We start from the raw sequence: 21,195 nt of genomic DNA, 5'->3' as shown, positions 1-21,195 counted from the left end.
TGCAATATTGACTAAAAGTCTTGTCTTTCGCTTATTAGAAAGGGCGGGCTGTCTTGCTATACTTGTGTTTCCATCTCCTGGCCTGTCACATATCTCTAACTTTTGTCAGGTGTGATGTGAAGAATGTTTTCCAGCTCTTCTTACATCAAAATAATGGGAAAATGAATGTTAGCACTCAATTTTTCCAAACTTTTCAATGGATTTGTAGGTGAAGACTTTCTGAAACCTAGTGGCAATTTACAATGAATGAATATGTTTGTCAGTTAAAGAAGGCCAAAGTCTCGTTTCAGTAATATGAAGAAAAAAATATATTGTTATAGTTAAAAGTCTTTCCTTTTAAATGTGCGTAACAAAATCTCCTGTTTTAATGTAAATCTCCTGCATAACACAACGTCCTCCATAAGTAAGAAGTGTAAAAACCATAATGTCTATTTTTGCCTTCTTACAGCCATAGTATGTCATCCGTTTTCAACAGTTGCGTTGTTGAAGGACATTTTATTGATGGATTTATCAGCTCTGTCTTTCATAATAATTTTGAATGCTCACATTTGAACCTTACTTTTTCTGAAGCCACCTAAGGGTCCTTTTACAAAGGTGGCTTCTGTACAGGGGCAGCTTCTTATCCTTTGTGTGCCATCAGTCTCAGATATGCCAGCTGGACAGGGATCTTGGGATAGGGAGAGAAAGCAGCATCTCTGCTGTTATGACAAGTATGTAGAGCTAACTATTCCAATCTCCTTGCACAGCAGTCGTGAAGAAGCTATATTCTATTTTTAAATGACCAGTTACCATTCACTGCAAAAATAGAGCTAGTTTGAATTTCGGAATGTGGAAATACTTTTCCCTGCAAGTAATTTTATTAAAAGTGGGTTGTTTTGGGGTTTTTTAATACCATTTGACTATTCCCTGCCCCTGAAGTATCCTGTTTATATTGCCGGGTAGAAATTACCTGTAGTGAAGAGACAAAGCATCTATTGTAAATCATAAAAATTTTAACAAATTAGATGTCATTGGCATAGTGCTAGTCTTTTAATTACAATGAAAGGCAACCACTTATGGCATCAAATGATCCCACTGGTATCACAACGTTAAAATGCCCTATGACCTGCAGTTGTTAACACCTGTAGCAGCTGAATGAGTTTTAGAATTGTCTAAGACTGAGGCAATGCTGCCGCCTAATGATGGGAGCATATAAGATGCACGATAGCAAGGAGTTTCTTCCTTGGGCAAGCAGGCTAGGTTTGTGACATCAGTTGAAGTCTGTAAGTGAAATTAAAACCAACAAAAATTGGCCCGTGGACTAGACTATGTGATTTCCTGGTGTGCCAGGCCACTTATTTGGTTCAAACTTAAAAGCAGACCAAAAAAAAACCTCAAACCCTGTAATCACTTTAAGTCTGTAAAGTTTTTGTTTTCTACATCTTAACATCTGCTACAAATATAAAGAAAATTATTCTCCACTTCTTCTCTATATTGATAGATTTTTTTCTGACATTTCATGTATTTCCTAATACCCATCATTAAGGTAAATACATCATTATTATATCTATTGTAGAATTTTTATCATTCTCTGCAGTATCCATCTACAATTTACCCCTTAATATTTTTTTATTGCAGAAGAAAAAGAACTTGCTTTAATGTCTTAATACTACTTTTATCTATGCATCATTGGCCTTCTTTATTTAGAGCAGTTCAATGTAGTCTAGTGGCTGAGAAGAATATTGTTAATAGTATTACTGTCAAGTTAATTCATAGACCCATAAAGAGCAATAATACTTCTGTGAGGCATCTGCCAATGTAATCTGTGACAGCTTGTACACCCAGCAGATCAAGACTGAATCCAGCCCTGCAGTACCTGCTCCTCTTTCAATTCTTCTGGTAGATCTTTCAATTTGTACTATAGTGAAACACAGGAAAGCAGAGAGCGTGCTCTCATTTCCTCCTGTTTTATCTATATTATCTCTTTAATGTGAAATGCTATTGAAAAGGCATACAAAATCCAAAGATTTTTATTGATTTGTGCCAGCTTACTCTGACAAAGGATTTCATGGCAAATTGGTCAACCCTTGAACAATTATAATTTGGCAAAAACTAATAAACTGTAATTAAGGCATTATAAAGGCATTGATTCGTTAGCAGGCAGCCCATTAAATCATTATAATTATATCATAAAATGATTAAGGCAACAGAGTTAATGCATTTGAAGCCTGTGCTAAAGATGCATTTAAAAAAAATAAAAAACAAACAACGTGCAATCATATTTCTCTTGTATGTGTTCAAGTTTTTTTGGTATTATACTCCTCTCAGCTGGGCTGCCTTCCAGCAATCAGCATCTTCACAATGTGTTCACTTCACAGCGAGTGTTTGAGGTCTAAATCTCTCTCTTCTGTTTCAACCCAACAGGTGCAGGAGGTTGGTCTCCATCCGACAGCGACCATTACCAATGGCTGCAGGTGGATTTTGGGAACAGGAAGCAGATCAGTGCTATTGCGACTCAGGGCAGGTATAGCAGTTCTGACTGGGTCACTCAGTATCGGATGCTCTACAGCGATACAGGGAGAAACTGGAAACCATACCACCAGGATGGAAATATCTGGGTAAGTCATTAGTGTAAAATGGAACCATAGTGATGTTGATGGACTGTGGTTTTAGGCACCGTACACCTCATACAACTCTTCAGTGTTGTTTTTGTGAGGATAGAACAGAGTTTAGCTGAAAACATAATGATTCAAGTTGCAGCTGCTGTTAGGAGGCCTATCCCTGGATTGGCAAAGCCCATTTGGGATGATGGTAGTTGTCAGAACACGCAGATATTTTTTAGTTGTTGCTGTTCCTCAATGACTCTCTTAGGCTTTGGCTTTCTTTTCCCTGACTTTTCTTTTTTCACTAATTTCATGGACTAAATGTAAGACACAAAAGTAGTTTTCAAAATTCTGGTCTTAAACATAACATCAGGGCCACGAAGCTGATCAGAGGGCTGGAGCACCTCTCCTATGAGGACAGGCTGTGAGAGTTGGGATTGTTCAGCCTGGAGAAGAGAAGGCTCCGGGGAGATCTGATTGCAGCTTACCAGTACCTGAAGGGGGCCTACAGGAAAGATGGTGAGGGACTGTTTATCAGGGAGTGTAGTGACAGGACAAGGGGTAATGGGTTTAAGCTGAAGGAGGGTTAATTTAGATTAGATGTTAGAAAGAAATTCTTTACTGTTAGAGTGGTGAGGCACTGGAACAAGTTGCCCAGAGAGGTTGTGGATGCCCCCTTCCTGGAAGTGTTTAAGACCAGGTTGGATGAGGCTTTGGGCAACGTGGTCCAGTGGAGGGTGTCCCTGCCCGCAGCAGGGGGGTTGGAACTAGATGATCCCTTCCAACCCAAACCTTTCTATGATTTTATGATTTTGGAAGGTAATTTATTATGTGTGTATATGTGCTGAGGAACAGTTTTATCATATATGTATTCTCTTCCATATAGATGGTGCAGGGATTTTTATGCTATAATAATTTTAGCAAAAAAGCATATAATTTGGGTTTGTCTTTTACATTTTTCATGGATAAGCTGCTAATTTCATTCTTGGCAAAAACAGTAGCCTTCCATTTTGCTGACAAATAATGATAGCTATTACTTAACATGCCTATCCTCGCAGCAGTTCTTTTAGATGGTTATTCTTTTTCAAAAGCATACTTTGAAAACAGCAAAATGGTATAATTCTTTCTGAAACCAAATTAAATTGATTAGCTATTATGCCTCATCAGGAAAATATTGTCAAAGCGGACAAAATTTAACAATGTGCTATTTTAGATTCACATTTTTGCCAGGTGCTTCTTTTATTAAGGTCTGTTATTAAAAATGAATGTCAAACACATACTATAAGGTGAATGGTTTTATCTGTGTAAGAGAAACTCGCTTAGTATGTGGAGTACATAGAAGCAGTCATTTTTTATTACAGTATTGATTTATTAAAAAAGCCTCCTCCATGTGCCAGATAGGATTCTGAAAGAGGGAGAAATTAAATCTGGGGGGACAAACAGGAGTGAAAAGAAAAACATTGGGTGCTGCTTTAGATTCCTTATGACTTGATGGTATGAATGTTGTTCATCGGAGGGAGGGGGGAGGCGGCTTGTGCTTAAGCTTCATTAAAAAGTTTTTCTTTTAAGACCGCTTATGTATACAAAAATACTTACAGCATCTAGTGTTTATATCATCTTAGATGTAGAAAAGCCTCTTCAACAGCTACTACTGAAATCATGAAGAATTTGTCTCGGGGGAATGGGAAAGGGCTATGCATCTGGCTAAGTGAATGATATATAAAGCAGGACAGTCGGACTGAGGAAAAATCTGTTCTTTATACCTTGAAGGGAAAATCTTTTGGCAATGTGTGATTTGGTTAATTTATTCACAGCTGTGACTGTTTCCAAAGTGGCACACCTTTCTGAGGGCTTTGTAGAAAGTCTTTATTCTTATATCATCTCTTAATATAGAAATACTGAAAGCTTCTTCATGAAAGAACATTTCATTTTTCTCCTGATGAGCAATTATGTATGTTTGGTGAATTCAGGGGGAATACTGTGGATCTGTTATTGACCATCACTTGCAAAATGTGTGATGAGTTATGCAGAAGTCTGCTACTTCTATTTGGAATGCTAAATCTTTGAGATATACTTAGCAAGCTCATTGCTGCAGTAATGCTACTGTTCATGTCCTGCAATTTTTATCCAATACTAGAAAAGCAGTGTGTATATATATATATATATATATATATATATAAAAGCACTACCCTATCCCAGCTTTCTTTTTAAGAATAGAGCTGAACTGAAGGGGTTTTGACTCTACTTCTAACTTGCCAAAACCACTCTTGTTTCTGTTGTTAAATGATGTCTGCACCTTGGTTTAATCTTGAAAACACTGTGCTTATTAGGTATTATTAAATATAAGATTTACTAAGTTTCCAAGGCAGGGGAGGTGCTTGAGCATGGAGCAATACTGTTGAACTAATGTAGTAGTGTTACAGTGAGACAGACCTCCCTGATGTGGAAACGGAGTGGTGCAGAATTTCCCATCACATCTTCCTCTTAGTGTCACTTTGTACAGGAAATTAAAACCAGCAGCAGCTGTGAGGGCCAGATCAGATCATCTGAGCCAAGTATCCAGAATTGGCAATTTAAACTCCTAAAGCCAGATTCTTCCTGGTTGAAATGACTGTGATGATCTTAAAAATCTCAGATGATTCTGGTGCCCTTAGAAATCCTTTTAGGAAGTATTTAGTGTTTTCCTTTTGGATTTGTACCTTTTAGAAGTTTTAACCACAAGAGGAAGGTGCTATATAGCCATTGATTAATGTCCCTCTTCCATCATCCCCATGCCTGAGTGTCATTGTTTCCTGACAACAGTAAATTTAAAACTAAAGGAGAAAGCAAGGGAAAAAAAGGAAAATAGTGCAGAGTTCAACAATATTTAATACTAAAGCAGTTACGATATCAAGTGACACAGCCAGAGGGTGAGATATGGGAAACAGAAGGAAATAAAAATAAAGCTTGCCAGATGAGTTGGATAGAGAGCAAAGGAGAAATAATTTCCAACAAAGATCTAGTTAAGAACAAACCATGATAATCTGCATAAAATGCTGAAGTGACCCCCTCCTGTATGCATTAGTCAGGGTGGAAAAAATTCTATAATTATCTCCTAAGTAGGAAAGAAATCAAAAGGCTCTCAGGAAGTCTGTGATGGGGAAAGTGCTTTCAAGGTGAACTTAGAGTAAGCTTCCCCATTCTGCAAAATAGATTTTCTGACCCCACCCCTCCTGAGCTTTTGGATATTTTCAATTTCGATGAATTTTAATAAGATGAGTGAATGTGGCCTCTTTCCATAAAATGCCTAGCAACTAGAGAATTTTGATCACCTCTCCTACCTTCGTTCTTGTAGTCTGAGATTCTAATTTTGATAGGTCATGAGGTTTCCCTTCATACATCAATCCACTGGGATGTTTCATGTACACAATATATTTTTGTTTCGGTATAGATGCTCATTTCGGTTTCTACATCAATGCAATCTATCGATTTGCCTTAAGAATACATACTAGATGTGATTCATGTGTAATACTGTTTCTGTTTCCTAACTCAGATTTAGATGATGTAAGTGCCTCACACTAAGCATAATGCAAATATGCCCTATAGGAATAATAAGAAAATGCTGACATCTTATGAAAACATTGAGACTCAAATTATAAGCACTAGTGGCAGAACTGAGCACCTCTAAGATTCAGACCTCTCCTAATGGAAATTGGAAGATCCTTGGTACAATCAAAGAGGTCTTATGAGGTATCGTCTTTTAAAAATTTGCTTACTGTAGTAGAACTTGTGAAAGTGTTACTATAATTATGAGTTTCAAAAAAAATATTGATGGGAAAGGTGGAGTGCAGACACTTTGCACATGACCTCCAAATTGTATTCTGTAGTTGACTCTTATCTTCAGCCTCAATGAACATCAGTGGAGTTGCAAAGATGTAAATGAAAGCAGATTTTGCTTTTTTACAGAAAACTTAGCCCTGGACCAAGTGGCTGCTGCTTCAGTTGAAAGCAATTATGTTTTCCTGGTTTTGTTGTTGTTTTTCTTTCAGTTTTAATTAAACTTAAAGTGTATTATGCATAACACCTGCTTTTGTAGTAGTTTTATTACTGAAAAGATATTAAGTGATTACATAGCTTTCACTATGAAGAATGATTTTTGGAAAGGAATTTATCTATTTACCCACTGGCTTCAAACACAATTTGTATTTTTTTTTAATGCTGCTCATTCTGTTCCTTTTTTAGGTGAAATAATCAGAAATCCAGTAAGTTAAGTGTAAAATGAACTTTGCATTTCTTTGGGCACTGAGGAACATCTTACTGTTTGCAAAATGCAGTCTCTTAATTTACATGGTTCCCTTTGGTATTGAAGAAAGAAAGTTGGTACAGCACAGTGGATTTAACTTGCATAGGAAAATGAGCTTTCAGCACTTCAGAGTATTTTGATGTAGTATTGAGCCAAAATTCATTGTGAAAGGAAGCACAAGTGAGTTGGATGATTAACTTTTTCAAGCTGTGTGAGACAGTTCAGATCTTTAATACTCTTGGGTGCCTTTGGAAATACCAACCATCAGACAGACCTAAAGTAACATTTAATGTCTAGGTAGATGTAAGGCAATCATCTGCAGCTCTACCTAGCTGAAATTATGTGGGAGCCATCTGCTCAGTGTTTCTGTCCGTCCTGGCATGCTAATTCTGGTTAGATTATTCAGAGAAAGATCAGCAAGCCTTATTACATCCCCAGTTCCTTCCACCTGCTCTACAGAGCATCATTTAGAGCTAACCAAGGACTTACTGCGTGCATCTTACACAAATCATTGTACTGTATAGCAACTACAAGTGCAGAAGAATGAATTCTAGCATACACCCACTCTGTTAGGTCATGCAAGAATTATTTGCTTTGTAAAAACTGTCACTGCTTTTCCCTGAAAGACAACTTTATTTCCATGACCCTAAACTAATCATTAATGAAGGATGCAGTGAAAGAGTTTTTGAGTTTGATACTTACTGCTGCTCTCCTTTTTTCATGGTTACTCCATAAGATCTTGAGCGGAAACTTACATTATTGAAAGACTTGCTAGTTTAATGTGTTTATGGGCCTGGATTTGTTGCCTTTTTTTTTAAGTACTTGAATTAAATTATTTTATTAAACCTATTTAGTTTATATGACATTATACTGACTTGCAGTTGTGGACGTATTTCAAAAATATGAAATGTGATTAGAATGGTCTATGACTTGCCATTTGTTGCTGCTGGGCTGCTACTAGAATATCAGATACTGTGCAGACCTATTTAAAGATGACAACACGGTTTGATAAATTAGTCAGTGCAAAAGTTTTGACTAGTGTTTATAGTATGGCCCTGAAGTCTTTTGGGAATGTTGTGAATTTATTGTTGTTTTCTATTTAAGAATGCCCTGACCTATCCTGTCTGGAAGGATTTTTATGTCTGGTATCTTGCTGTCTCCATAGCGATGCCTGCAAGGTGACCAGTGTCATTTTTATGGGCTCTTAATTTTCCAGGTATTTTATTACTATAAGAAACTTTAAAAAAACAAACAAACAAAACCAAAACAAAAAACCCACCTAACTTTCCTTCCATGTGGGGGAAAAAAAAAAAATCTTATTTTTCTCCTGGAATCTCCTGTGTGCCTTTTCTTAACTTCAGTATGCCTTAGCTTACCTGGCTGTTATGTCTGAGTCCCTGTCTCCCATGCCTTTATCTTATAAAGATTGCTCCATTCACTTGCAACAGCCAGTATTACCGTTATGGGTGTATTGAGTGAATGAGGTCTTGTAACTCCCACCAAAGTCAATACGTCTCGGCACTTAGTGCACATTGCTAACCTATACGTTGAGGGCCCATGACTGAAAGGGTATGGATACAGGAAAATATTTCTGTTGCTGTAGTGAAGCTAAACTCTCTTACAGATCTAATGTAATAGCCTCTGCTATTATGTCAAAAAATATAATAAAGTGTTGACAGGACACCTTTAGAAATTCAGGCAGTTGCTGACAAGGAATTTTTAGGAACCCTGAAGAAAAGAACTTTACAGATAAACATCAGTGCTATCCTGATGAAGCTTGTTCCCTAATCTCTTCTCTGTGTGGAATCTATTAAGAGAAATTGTATAAATTTTTCACACATTTAGAGAAACACACTTGGGGTTATCTGAAATATCATGGCAAAATGTATCTATGCCAAATGCTGTCACAGCCACAGACCGTAGTTGTATTAAAATGACAGAAGATCTGATGGCCTCTTAAATTTTGGAATACTGAGATTAACACCAAATTGGGATAAACTGTAATGCTAGTTAAAATCCTGAGCTGTCTGAAAACCAGAAACAGATATTTACAGGACTCTAATGTATTTCACATGTGAAGCTATGGCCTGATTGTAAGACCTTCTTAAACATATTTTTATTTTGAATCCTTGAAATCACATATCTTGTGCAGGAAGAAAGATCATTTATGTTATTTTTAGCTGAAATATGGATGTTTGAGTTTGCTTATAGTTTTAAATAACATTTTTAAGGGAAAGTTACACTGACATTTTGGAAATGGATTTGATCAGATGGAAAGGGTTTTTCTGATTTTTTTTTTTTCTCACTGCAAGCTACTCATCCTGTTTATGAGAGAAAGATTTTATAATTGTATCAGGCTATCTCCAGAAGCACAAGCAGAACTATTTTAATCTATCACAGAGTATGCCAAGTAGACAGAAGACAAAATTCCTCCTGGTGCGGTGGCAGACAGTGTCCGAGCCCTCCCTCAATTCTGTACAGGCTATTAAATAAAAACAAAATTGGGATAACATATTAGAGGTTTGCAGTGTAGTCTGCTAGAGCATTTCCATTCTGAAGGATTATTTTCTAATCTCTTGTTCTTAGCCTGAGGACTACTTGTCTGTTTATGTTAAACCATTGAATTTTAAACACAGATCTCTAAAGGCAGGCACTTAAATCCATTTTTTAGCTCTCAGATGGCTTGGTTTTCAAATACCTTAGAGTCATCATCCCACAATAAATACAATGCGCAGGTCCTTAAGCAAGCCCAGAAGAGTGCATCGTGTTCTTAATCAGCTCAGCAATGACAATAGTCACAGTCATGGCTGAATGGCATTGCATCTCTGCTTACAAATCTTTCTAAGACACAGGCTTTGTAGCTCATGTGTGGCACCCAGCAGGACTCACGCTGGCTGCTGCACCCGGCTTGCGTTACAGTAATGCTTCCAGTTCTCAGCTGGTCTGTACAGAGCTGAGTGCATCAACAGGCTCTTAAAAGTCCTGGCATAGTTTTGTAGGTTGTCCTCAATCCCTTCTAGAAGGCCTGAACACTTGCTTAGGTGATTGAACCAGAGCTGAGTTTGTCAAAGGTTTTGAATTTTTACAGGTTCTCTGTAGACACATAATTGAACGTCTAGATTAAGATCTACTGAATACAACGGAGTGTAGCAATTTCCTTGCTGCTTGTCAGCCCTCTTGTTTGGCTACCATGTATGAATATATCAAGTAATTTCTGTGGCTCTTTTTATAGCAGAAGGCCAGCATATGACCAAAAAACTGTTTATGGCAATCCTGATCTTTTATTGTTGATAGATGTGATAAAATACAAAAATTAATATATTGAATAGAAAGTAGATCTAGTGTAGTATAGATAATGTTTCATTTGATAAAAGTATGATTAGAAATAGAAATTCTAGTGATCTCCACAGATTAAAAATAAAATAATCATGATACAGATATTTGACATGCTTTAAGTTAAATTAGAAAATGTGGAGTTACAAATGGTGAGTCTTGCCCATTTACTTAGTCATCAGGTTGCATTATGTTAAAATGACATTCATACTACACTTCTGTACATAGCTGGCTGTAGCACTGTTGAAAAGCTGATCTGCTGAGGGCTTCCTTAGTTCCTTCCTATTTTTTCCCCATGAGGATGATGAAACTGCAGAACAGATTGCCTGGAGAGGTTGTGAGGGAGCTGAACCAAATGATCTGCAGAAGTTCCTTCCAGCCTTTGATTCTAGATGGTGTCTGAGACTTGTCCAAACTGCTAACTGTTGATATGAAGAGGCAAATCTACTGTAATATATTCTGTGCTTCTCTGCTCTTTGACACGTGTGCCTTTCATTTGTGTCTGCAATTTATAGCTGGCTTCACTTTTCTATAATGAGATGCATCATAGAATATCCCTAAAGGTTAGGAAACTTCAGATGTTAGTTCTAACTTGAAGGCAAAACCCAGTAACCTTCTCAAGGTTCGACATTTCCCTCTTAATTGTGCATTTGCAAAATTATTTAAGTTCTGATCCAGTAAAAACTCCTGTGCCTAACTTCAAATGTTGAAATTGAAGTAATAAGACTAAGTGTTTCAAATTGAGTATACACGGTCAGGGAGTGTGTCCAAGGGTGTTTGTGCAATACTTGGAAAAAAGGAGCAATGGTCTTATTGAAATTCTTTGGGAAGTATCATACTGCAGGTAATAAAAACCTTACTTAAATGTTAGGCAGGTGTAAAGCAGGAAATGTTCTCAGTTTTCATTTGCATTGGTAAAAGTGAAACCGCACAAAGCTGTGGTGCCTCAGTCTGTGTGCTTATTTGGTGGATTTTTAATTTTTTTTCTTTATTAATAAATCAAAATATACTTGTATTAGGAGAGCTCTTAAAGTGACGCAGGTATGCATTGCAAATTTTAAAATCCTTAGATTGGGGGACGGTCACAGACAGCACTTTATGTTTCCCTAGAATGTGCTTTTTGAATAGTCTAAATATTTGTGTTCAGCACAATAGATTGTGCTAATACATGAAAGATGTGGCTGTGGCAATTCCCATCAAAGGCATTTTGCTCTGTTACTTCTGTTGCCTGTGAGGTCTGGTATGCAGAAACCATAGCTTGTAAAAGATTGTCTCCTATTTGCCTCTTGGCTCATTAGGTGTTAATTTCCCAGTGAAGATCAGGGTAATTACCTAGGAGCAAGTAATAGTTGAATCCACAAACATTCACTTCCATGTAAATTTTTGGGCTTGTGCCCCTGTGGAATTGTACTTTTTTAGCCCCTAGTCCTCCCTGGAGTTTGGTACTTATTAACTCAGAAGACTGAGCTTCACACAGAAAAAAGTGAGATAGTGCATGGTGGGAGACTGACAATTTAAGACCGAATCCTGCCAATACACTTGTACGTGCCTGACTTATGTGAGCAACTGTGTTGATTTTTAAGATTATGCAGAAGTATTTGCTTGCACAAGTACATGCAATCTGAAGCCCCCTTAACATTACATAATGGACTCCTTCCTTCATGAAAATTACTTCCCATTCTTTTTCCAGGAATTTAAAAATAAATTTAGAAAAAAGAAATAAGAAACCCCATATTTCTTTAGCAGTGTATAAACTCTGATTGGCTTCAGAGAAGAAGTGCATTTTAAGGGGAAATTTGACAATGCTGCTGCTGATGCAGTACATGTCTGTGGCTGTATAGATAACTTCAGCCGGAGGGTTCTTAATCTGACACCTTTCATGAGCAGTAAATTCACATTAAAAATATGAAAAAGTTAGACTGAGGCAAAGAAAACTCCTTAAATTTTCTTCTTGCTCTGGATTTTTTTTTTTTAAATATCCTCAGACTCCTTAAGATAGAGAAAAATATATTGCTTATTGACATAGATCCTATTCAGAAAGTTATATAAGGAAGCCCTTAACTTTTTGCTGGAACTTAATTCTTGTTGGGTTCAATAGAACCCAACGAGTAAATTAATCATGCGCTTAACACTTTCCTGAGAAGTGTTGCTTTTGTATCATCATTATACAGTCTGTACTGTGTTATTTTACAAATTATTTTTGTATAACATAATTTGCTCTAAATAGTTACTGGTTTAGGTATGATAATATTTTTAACTACCTTTCATATTGTATGTGCTTATGCACAAAGATTATGAGTTAATCTTTACTAAAAACTGTTTTAGTAATGTGAATTAAAGTTTAAAAAAAAAAACCAGAAGTTTCTGAATTGCAATACATCCGTGTTAAACACAACAAACCTATTCAAGTGAGGCTTTACTGTGCATTTATAGTGCTCAAACTCTAATTTCTTGTAGACAAATAGAGGAAAACTTGATTTAATTTGTTCCAATCTCTCTAATGTGTCTATCACGTTTTATGTACATAAATTTAACTAAAATGACATAATAGAAGCTTACAAAGTTATAATAGGACTTGCATTTGTGCAGTTGCAGGCAAAATTGGTTCATATCGATCTTTAAAACCTGACGTGGAACCACTCCTCCTAACACTACTTGTCTGCAGCACAAAATACCACAACAGAGGATTAAGTCTTGGCTACAATAGCCATAAAGGCTCAGTGAGAGCTGACTCTTGTCTTAGCCATAATATAAACCAGTTTGAGTTAGCTTGGAGATACACTCACCAATTGTGATCAGCTGATGATGATAATTTTTCTTTTTTAAGTATTAAGCACAAAAGTCATTGACAATGCTGAATGCTGAGTTGAGTCAAATGCTAGTTTTGATTAGCTAAGCACATTAGAGAACATGCTAAAGTTAAAAAAGTGCTTGGTGAGCATTTGTCTGTGCATTCATCTGAATGAGACTACACATAGCAAGAAGTTTTTTCTGTTTGGAGGTATAGTTGCACTGTCAAAGTGTTAGGAAGTAGAAGTGTCCAACTCATTGGTTTGCAAACTGTTTTTCAAAGTATTATTCGACTTTGTCTTACAAAATCAGCAACCAAAATTCTCCATAAAACAAACTATGAGGTATTAATAGGTTTCTTACTTTCAGGTCCGTTCTCTGAAAATGCTAGAAGAAAGCATTATACAATGAATCACCATGATCCTGAAGGTTGTTTATTTTCATGCTTAGGTCATAAACTAAGTAGATTATAGGAGGAAGTTACTTTAAAAGAACAAAAAAAAAGGAAAGAGTATACTTCAAGAAAGAGTGACACACAAACTTCTGGCCAAATCCAGTCAATTGCTTGTACAAAACTTGTACTGAACGATTTCCAGGTCAAAGTCCTTTTAAACTCAAAAATGTTGAATGTGACTGGGGAGGTGATGAGGAGGAAAAATATTCTCTTCAGCTCATCAGTTATTTGACCTTAGTTATTTCATACTTTTGAAATATTTAGGAGAATGAGATCAGTTTCTGATGCGTGACTTCATTCCCTACACTTTGTTACAATATTTAGACATTGAGTTATGAAAATGTTGATGCCAGCTGAGGATAGATTCAGTCTTTTTTTAAAACTTTTCAGCTTTATTGGTCCATATCATAGATTTACTGGAAACTGAGTACAGTTTTGTACACCTACTTTTCCTGTTCCCATCAAGCCAGCCTCCTTAATTCATGATAGATTTCACCAAAGTGCCAGAGAGACAGAAAAAAGGGAGGAGAGGAGAGGGAGAGTGCTGTTGGACAAACATACTCAAGATGTGCTTCTTTAAAGCAGGATTTTCAAAGCCCTAAAGAGTTCATATTCATAAATCGGGTAACTCCCAGTGCTCCAAGAAATAAGGCAAAGCTGCTGACATGGCACTGTTGTTAAGTTTCCATAGAAAAAATGAGTTCAAATGCAATTGGGAGCGACTGTAACACAGACTGTAGGCTTTTGAGACTCAAAGATTATGATTATGTTATACTCAGATTTTTTTTTTTAGATATAAAAAAGGATGGGACAGAGGTTCTTCAGCAGAGGTAAGGAACTAGGTTCACATTTAGTTAACAATAAAATAGTAAAGGCAGAGGCTGAACTCTTTCTGGGTGGGGGGGGAAAAGAAAGAATGTATCAACATTGTATCATGTTAGACAAGACAACCATGAGAATTCAGCAGATGGTAAAGGTTTAGCCATTTAATATGTCCAATATTAAAAAATAAAATAAAATTGAAAGATAATTGTTAGCTTAAGGGGAGAGGAGGGAGGGGAAACCCTGTCAGCCTCAGGTATTTAAACAGTGGAAATAAGCCAGGAAAGACAGAATTCCTGGTGCATGAGACCAGATGCTAATGACAGACCTTGAGCTGAACTCTGTAAGAGCTTTTTGGCATGGCCAGGCTGGCTGTGTCAGGTTTTTAAACTTTTTTTTTTCTTTTATCTAAGAATAAAATAGATCAATGACAAGAGTTCGGATTTGACTATCTCACTAGGCAACCTATTGATTGGATCTTTTCCCCATATTTCATTCAAGTGTGTGACTAGTGGAGTGCTTCTATTACTGCTTTTGTTGTTTAGCATGAAGTTACTGACAGATACATTAGTTTGAACTGCTTTCAGATTCATTATTCTATCATTATATTCTATCATTTTTTTCAAGGTTAGGTTGTTAGGAATCTAGAAATACTGCTGCCTCCACTTGTGAAGACCCAAAGGTTGCTTATTCTTTCTCTGAGAGGAATGGGTCAGAATAAACTCTTCTAGCTGGTGGTAGCTCCAGTCTAGAGATATTCTGTCACTTCAGGACAGACTTCCTTTCAACAGCAAGTGCACCAAGAGCTCTGTAATAAAGACTCTCCCCAGACATGTCATGATGATAAAACAGTCTCTGTGTGTCACTTTTCAGGACTTCTGTATCATGACTTATTCTGGTATAGGTTGCCACTAGAAATGTTAGAATCCTACTTATATCATAGCTAGATTTGCAATATAAGGGTGGGGTTTGTGTTTGTTTTAGGAATTTTTGAGGACATAAAAACTAATTCATGGCGTTCTAGCTCTTGCATACATAACATTTTTCCCATCTCTCTGATGTGTGTGAAGAATATCTTGGGAGTGAAAGGGGAGATGAATACATAACTTTCTGATTCTTAGCATCTTTGGCTAATGAATTAAAACTGGTAAATTAACATATCTGTTGTAAATACTTTGACATACTGTGTATTTGAGAGGAAGAAGTTCCTTTTATATAAAGCTGCAAACTCCTTTCCCCCTATTAGTACTATAGATGTAAAAGCTGTAAAATCCAAAATTATTGCGACTTAAAAGTATTTAAGCAAATATTGTTGTGAGAGTTCAGTTTGAAGGCTAAAAGCTTTATACTTTGAAATCAGATTTGAAAATTTATCAATTTCTGAATAAGGGATATAGCCATTAGTATTCTAGTTAGAGCACACAATTTCATTAATCTGAGGACTGCAAATTCTATAAAATGATTTTACTGAAAAACTACTTATCATAAATGTATTGTACAAGTACGGTGAATGTAAAAAAAGCTGCAGAGATGTGTAAGCTACAGGAACATCAAATTTCTATGCTATTAACAACTCATAAAAACATGCAATGGCATTGAAAGCAACTGGTTAAAGTCAGTCAGCCTGCTGATAAAAGGTAATACAAAACTGTCCTTTCCACAATTTACATTGGTGCTTTAAAGTACAGCACTGTAGGAACATTGTATGTGCCAACATAGATCCACTCCCTGGAAATGTCAGAGCCAGCGGAGCATTATCGGGCAGATTGCTGTCTGTGAAGAGATGCTTAAGAGGAAAGCATGACTGCCTCTTCTGAACAACACCTGACCGTATGCCTGACCTACAAAAGTGAGGCAAAACTGTCAAATGTAAACAGTGCTCACTGCTTCTTTCTGAACAAGGCATCTGCATAATGACATCTCTTTCTTCTTCTAGCTTTATTTTAACCTTTTATTTTTATTTTTTTTTCTTCCCTTGTTTGCAAGATGTTCTACTCGCGGCATAGTTCTTTCCACTACAGTAGAAACCATCTCTCCTTGAAGTTCAGTGGTGTTCCTGCATGCCCTAGAGCCACAGTCTCCTATCAATAAAATCCGCCCTTGATCTTTCCCCTAGTTTGATTCCACTTCCCTGCTCTTGTCAGAACAAATTACACTGGGTGTAACGTACCCGAGTACAATGTAATGGATTCAGTTTGCTGCTAACATTATTTTCTTTTCTTGTGGCAATTTTCATTGACTTTTCTCAGTGTTTTTTGGTATTCTCTCTGCATTGAAGGTGGGGAGAACCTTGAGTTGGTTTGAGTTTGGGGTTTTTGGTTGGGTTTTTTTTTGGTTTTGGTTTGGGGTTTTGGTGGAAGTTTTTTTTTTTTTTGACTCTTCAGAAGTCTTTAAACACACCTTTTGCACAGGAAAAGGAGCATACAAAGAAAGCGAGGTCAGAAATCATAGGCAATTTTGTTCTAGTGTTTTGGTGTTCCTAGCCTGGATACAAGGGAATATTTCTACCTTTTTTTTTTTTTCCCCCCTTATCTCATTTCTTCCAGCATTAAACTGTAATGAGAGATACTTTTAAGTAGAGAAATTGAAATTTTCAGTTTTGTGGGGACATTTACTGAATGTTCATATTTCAAAAACCCACTAGGTCTTAGTTGCTCTAAAGTGTGGTTATACAGACTAAGATAAGCAACAACTAATCAGAACGAGCCTTGAGCCTTGAAGCAGTTAAAGGGTGAAGGAGGAATATAGTAATGCATAAATGATCTGATGTGATACTTGAAAGGATCTTTTTCTCTTGCTATAAATTTCATTGTAAAATATTTTTTTTTTTTTGCAAATAATAGCATTATTATGCTGAACCTGGTGCATTATGGAGTATGGTTCAGCATGAAAAACTTTCGATCTATTTAAAAACCTGTGTGTGGCAGAGAGAGAAAGTAAATATCACAGATACAGATTACTAAACTTTCTTAAAAGAAATAGACTTGTAGGATCAGTGGCAGAGTCAAGGGGATGTAATAGAGATTTCAGTTCTCTGAACTATATTAATATTTGAAGTGGGTACACAATGTGTAATATCATTGGTACTAAAGAGAGTGTCCTGGTGACAGTTAGCATTGTCTCTTTACTCACTGTTGGAAGATGAAACCCAAAGAACTATGTTGTCATATGAACCAGAAAAAAACTATTATAAGTATTCTAGAAGATTTTAGAAATACATATACAGGAGACAGATTTTTCTGATATAGTGTTTGTAAAGATGGATGTCCTGTGTGTTTGTTACACCAATCCTGCAAAGCTTTGCTATATTCAAAAGGTAATATTTTTAAAGTTTGTTGTACAAGAAATGGTGGTTACTTCTCTCTGTCATTTTGGAAAATTAATATCTCCATACTAAGCTCTCCTTGTAAGCTATGTAAGAATTTAGTCATGAGATGTGAAGTTTGAGATGAATGCAAATACGAATATTTGAATGCAAATATGAACCCCAGCTTTATATTAGAAATCAGCTTTATGTGTGGAAACATACTATAGTTCTCCAGAGTGACACTTATCTTTCTTAACCATGACATTATCTTTTTCTTTCTGCAATTTCTTGCATTGCTCACTAAACATCTTTTAGCTCATTCAAGAAATTAGTCTAGGGGTTAACACTCAGCAAGCCATTAAGTGAATAGTGTGTAACATGTATTGTGGAAAAAATAATATTGTTGTATTAACTACAGGCTATACAGAAATGCCTATTGCAGAAAGTAAGTTACAAGGGCAGTGCAACTTTCAGAAGGTTTTAGTGCATGACCTGGCAATGTTCATGTCCTTTTCACCTAGCTGTAAGCACAAGTTCTTGTGAGAATGATATGAAGGGAGAGAGTGGGAAAAACAAATGACGCATCTTTTGTTTCTCAATCTCTGCTGCTTTCATCCTTCATTGTACATCATTGCCTCCTCCTTTCCTTTGTCTCCATCTACCAATCACAGTCAGTTTTTGCTTGGTCCATGGTGAGCAGGCTGTATTAGAGCTGGCTTAGCTTCTACATTAATGTAATCGGGAACTTTTGGGTAACAGCTGCCTTTTTTCCCATATCGGGCCACATCTGATCTTCTTCCATCATATCCCCTTGCCAGCCAACCTCCAATCAAATCACAGCGGCAGCGATGTGCCTGCTCACAACAGTAGATGTACTTCCCATTTGATACGCTCACTCATTTTAGCTGAAGCTTTGAAGGGTAAGGAAAAGTCAGTCAATGACCAATCTCAACGTGCTAAAGGTTTGAAAAAGTCGTAAGTAACCCAAAACTGGATGTTAAGAGGCCTGAACATATAAACCTGCCTTAGATTACTACTTTTTCACCCTCTCTAATTACAGATCCCCTATCTGCCCTCCACATCTTAAAGTGACAGGACCATGAGACCGCATATGATCTTGTCTTGTGTAGTCATTGTAATTAGTGTCATTGTCATACCCATGAACCCTCATTCTTGGTTTATGTACCACTTCTTTCAATACAATTTCAATCTGTGTACACTTGTCACTCAGAATGCTGAACAGCAACGGCTGTAACTCAGGCTGTTTGTTTCAGAGGAGTTTAACCTGCAGAGAATGTTACCTCTATGCTACTGTATCACCAAGGACTTTTCATAATGATGCTGCTCTGATAATCTTACATTAGGGCTGGTTTGTTGAGGACAAGATGACTTACAAAGCCACACGCTAACTTCCTGGCAGCAGAAACAGCACCAATAACTGAAGCTGTAGGAAAGCGATACGAGAGTAGAACTGAGCAGCTCACAAGGCTAAGTGCTTGACTGAAGGGAGTTTAGCTAAAAATGAAATGACTGTTGATGCATTGAAATGCAAGTCTTTAGGGAAACAAAACCAAGCGAGTACGATGATAACAAAATCATCATGTTAAGAGCCAGATTTCATGTTTTATCACTGATAATGAAATTGTGCATGTCGCACATCCTCTCATTTTACTTTTGTCTCTCTGAAGTTATCTGATCACTGGAGTCACCCTTTGAAACTGATCTGTACGCTGCTGAATGCCGCTATTGCCATTAGCCCTATCAAGTATCTCTGGCCGGGCTGCTAAATTTAAGTCCATCTCTGTTAAACAAATCAGAGGTAGCATAACTACTAAGCACTATGGAAAAAGTACTTCTATACCTGTAGTCTGTTTCCTCCTCTCGCCCCAAATGCAAGACTTTCATGTCTGGTCTTTACTGGCTATTTAGGTGCTACTAGTGTAAAAGCACTTTCACTCTGTGCTTTCTAAAACTAGGTTGCAGAAATGCTGCTTCTTAGTAATCTTAATCTGAGAAAGCTATAGTGCATGAGACTTGTTTGGCAGGGTTATCTTGATGTCCTTTAGATAGACCTTTTATACAATAAATGAACTAAGAGATCACTGCCAGAATACATCAAACAGTCCTACTGAGAAATCCCATTTCACCAGCAGAATAATTGGCCTGAAAAATTACTTTTAGAGATTTACACTGTAATCTTCATAAAATGAGTTTTTACTGAAGCTATAGGAGGGAGCAGGGAGGACAGTGAGGCTTGCTGCATGTATGATGCTCTGTATATGGCCATTATTGGCATTAAATCACTATTGGTATTAAGTCAAACTTGTCAGTAGACTGTGACCAAAAGGAAAAAACCAACCTGCTGTGACTTTAGAAATGGTATCTCATGGGATGCTTATGGTATTACACTAGCAAACAGGAGAAAACAGGGGAAAACACCTGGAGAAAGAAAATGGGGTATTGCAGAAGATAAATAGAATTTTGAATAAAGAAAGGTTATACATCTGCTTGCACACGTAAAAATCTTAGTTGTTGTTGAGGTGTTCCTTTAAAGCCTCGAGCTGTCCTGATGAATTCCCAGTTTTAGAATTCACCATCCGGTTACAGGAAAATTAATTTAAAACACTGGTTATAGTAATCTTGAAAGTGAAAACATTGTATATCACCTGAAATAATCTGAATTTCCAACTTAAAGTCATTTTTATTATGAAATGTGCTAATGATAACTTCCTGACTTGAAGTTACTTGCTGTTGAATGATAAACCTACAGATGTTTGTACTGTGTAATTGCACTATGCACAAAGTTTATCAAAATCAAGATTTATTTTGATCTAGATTTGGATTGCATTTCTTAGCTGAGCCTTGTGGTTCATTGCATTATATGAAATTTCTTTTATCTCTTATTTCACTAAGCACCGTGACCGTTATGTAATAATTTTAGTCTTGATTGTCCTACATAAATCACAAGTATTATAGAAGAATGGAAGATTCAAAATCTATTCTGAAAGAAATTTGCTAAACCAACCATTCAGTAAGAGAAACAAAGAAGTTTGTTGAGATAAGGTCATTAAAATGCTAACAACCCTTATTCAATAGGGGAGCTTGTTCAAACTACAGTACAAGTTGGATAGCCTTTGGGAAGAAATTGGGAAGCATTAAGGAGAAATTTCTAATGCTGTATTCACAGAAACTGCATGAAGCTTTCAAAATAACTCTTTGATCTGAGCAAAGACTACTTGATCCGCCAATGCTAACTGGGGAGGAACCATTCTTGGCCTGAAGGGCCAGAAGTTTAATTAACAGTGTAAAATGACATTGGGTTAAAAGTCTAATATTAATGAGAAATTTCAATATTCCTAAATATCACAAGAGCATAAACAGGAGTCCAGGAAGATGACCAAAAAGTTCTGCTTACGATGGCTTATATAGGAACAGATCTAAACTCAGGATTTTAACGCTGAGTAACCAGTACCTTGTAGTTACAGGATGGGTCTTGAAGTAACCATTGTATTGTTCCTGCTTGAGCGATGCACTGATGGGATACACAGCTGCCGGTGAGATTTATCATTTAGAAACTATACATCGGTAATGGCCAGTTACAAGGACAAGATATTTTCTTCTTGAA

The 21,195-nt window shown here is 36.7% G+C and overlaps 1 protein-coding gene across 2 annotated transcripts in view; it reads left to right on the top strand.

The window, feature by feature from the left end:
• CNTNAP2 (contactin associated protein 2) overlaps positions 1 to 21,195 on the top strand; it is a 1,227,525-nt gene that overhangs the window by 404,000 nt on the left and 802,330 nt on the right. For both annotated transcript variants that reach the window (XM_054815498.1, XM_054815497.1), the window contains exon 3: positions 2,404 to 2,597. In XM_054815498.1, coding sequence (XP_054671473.1) covers positions 2,404 to 2,597 — 194 coding nt within the window. The remainder of the gene's footprint in view (positions 1 to 2,403; positions 2,598 to 21,195) is intronic.

This window comes from Grus americana, chromosome 2, assembly GCF_028858705.1.
Source record: "Grus americana isolate bGruAme1 chromosome 2, bGruAme1.mat, whole genome shotgun sequence".
In the NCBI taxonomy this organism is placed as follows: Eukaryota; Metazoa; Chordata; class Aves; order Gruiformes; family Gruidae; genus Grus; species Grus americana.
This window is presented reverse-complemented; position numbering and strand designations above follow the sequence as displayed.